Source organism: Sinocyclocheilus rhinocerous, unplaced genomic scaffold (genome assembly GCF_001515625.1).
Source record: "Sinocyclocheilus rhinocerous isolate Xijiao unplaced genomic scaffold, SAMN03320098_v1.1 scaffold773, whole genome shotgun sequence".
In the NCBI taxonomy this organism is placed as follows: Eukaryota; Metazoa; Chordata; class Actinopteri; order Cypriniformes; family Cyprinidae; genus Sinocyclocheilus; species Sinocyclocheilus rhinocerous.
In genome coordinates this window covers 283541-285395 of record NW_015642873.1, presented here as the reverse complement: position 1 = coordinate 285395, position 1855 = coordinate 283541, and the positions used below count along the sequence as shown (strand labels likewise).

The following is a 1855-nucleotide window of genomic DNA, read 5'->3' as shown; positions in this document are numbered from 1 at the left end:
TAAAAAAAAAAAAAAAAAAAATGAGGGAGCTCATCAGAAGGAACAGTATATCAGCAAACACAAGCACTCTTATTATTATATTTCCAATGGAAAACAAGAGCAAGGAAAAAAGCCAAAGGATTTATCTTAACTTTCTGGTTTGTTTAGCGATATCAGTTTTGATAAGTGTCTGGATTTTGTGTCGTGGGCTACAGAAACTAACACTAAAGTAAAGTGTTGTTACTTGGAAATGATAAACCATCTTGTCTAGTCGCATTGGTGTAAACTGGCAGGTTTCACATCTTGTCTACACCAGATAAGAATGGCGCGACACGTCGTATCAAAAGCAAATAGGACCCATTAATGTCAGTGATACTGGCTGCGTCTGAAAGCATATGCAGCTGATTTGTTGCCTTGCTGCCCTATCAGGCAATGACTTCGCAGGCAGCATTTGTGCACCTTCCCAAACTGATTTCAGACAGACTTCTGAGGCAGCATAAAAGTTTAGTGATCTACAACAAAATAGAGAAAGCTTTGGTGATAACTACGCAAATATTTAATTTAATTACCACAATGCTAATTTCTTGCTAGAAATGACATCAAAAGTGGAAAAAGTGACCACCAAACACAACTTTCAGACGCCATCATTGTCACAGAAAATGCACAGCATAGTGAGATATCAAAGTCAGTGAAGGATACATCAATGCTGCCTTCAAGTTGATCAGATGAAGTATCACAGCTGACAAGGTGACACAATCATTGGATGTGCCTTGTTGTCTTGCCAGTTGCCACCTTAGTATGTTGCCTGCGGGGGCAGTATTTTTCCGCTTTTGGAAACGGCCACTGTCTGCACTATTCACATCCAAGTGATTGCTCTGCTTCCAACAACAATTTTGTAACATTTTCTTTGATGCAGTGTAGTGTAGATAGCTGGGGTTACAATGTTGCAGACCATATTCTTCTGTAAATACACTGAACAAAATTATAAACGCAACACTTTTGTTTTTGCCCCCATTTTTCATGAGCCGAACTCAAAGATCTAAGACTTTTTCTATGTACACAAAAGGCCTATTTCTCTCAAATATTGTTCACAAATCTGTGTTAGTGAACCTGTGCAATAATCATGTTGTCTAATCAGCATCTTGATATGCCACACCCGTGAGGTGTATGGATTTTCTCGGCAAAGGAGAAGTGCTCACTAACACAGATTTAGACAGATTTGTGAACAATATTTGAGAGAAATAGGCCTTTTGTGTACATAGAAAAAGTCTTAGATCTTTGAGTTCAGCTCATGAAAAATGGGGGCAAAAACAAAAGTGTTGCGTTTATAATTTTGTTCAGTGTACTTGCAAGTTTCTACTTGTCATGTCGTGAATCTTTGGTGTGAACTTAAAATAAAAAAAAACAACCCCAGAATCACCTCAACACCCTTTTTTTTAAATATTGCATTTTGAGTAATATTGTTTTAGAAATACATTTTCTTCAATGCTCTTCTTTCATTCTAATATTTCTTTTTTAATTTCCTCTTTCTCTTCAGTGACCCTGGACATGGTGCGTTTGTAGCATTCAGTAAATTGTTAATGGCTTGGGAGTAGATGCTCTTACTGGAACACTTAAGTGAAGACTCTTCAGGCCACTCAAGGGCACTCTTGCAACAGTTCGCTGTATGGATCAGAGCGCAGCAATGATGAAGTATTTTTGTAGGCCAACCCATTCCCTAGACAAAAACACAACAGGCTTTTGGATTATTGCAGAAATTATGAAGTAAAAAGCTAAACATGGTCACATGTCACCAATATTACATACCACAAAGTTTATTTAAGACATTTTCCCTGAAAGTTTGAGTTTTAATAGTATGCAATAGCATGATTATAAA

The 1855-nt window shown here is 37.3% G+C and overlaps 1 protein-coding gene across 1 annotated transcript in view; it reads left to right on the top strand.

Moving 5' to 3' along the window:
- Positions 1 to 1855, top strand: part of LOC107756920 (uncharacterized) — a 9191-nt gene extending 7336 nt beyond the window's left edge. The window contains exon 9 of the mRNA XM_016574249.1: positions 1517 to 1855. Within this exon, the coding sequence (XP_016429735.1) occupies positions 1517 to 1574 (58 nt within the window). The 3' untranslated portion in view covers positions 1575 to 1855. The remainder of the gene's footprint in view (positions 1 to 1516) is intronic.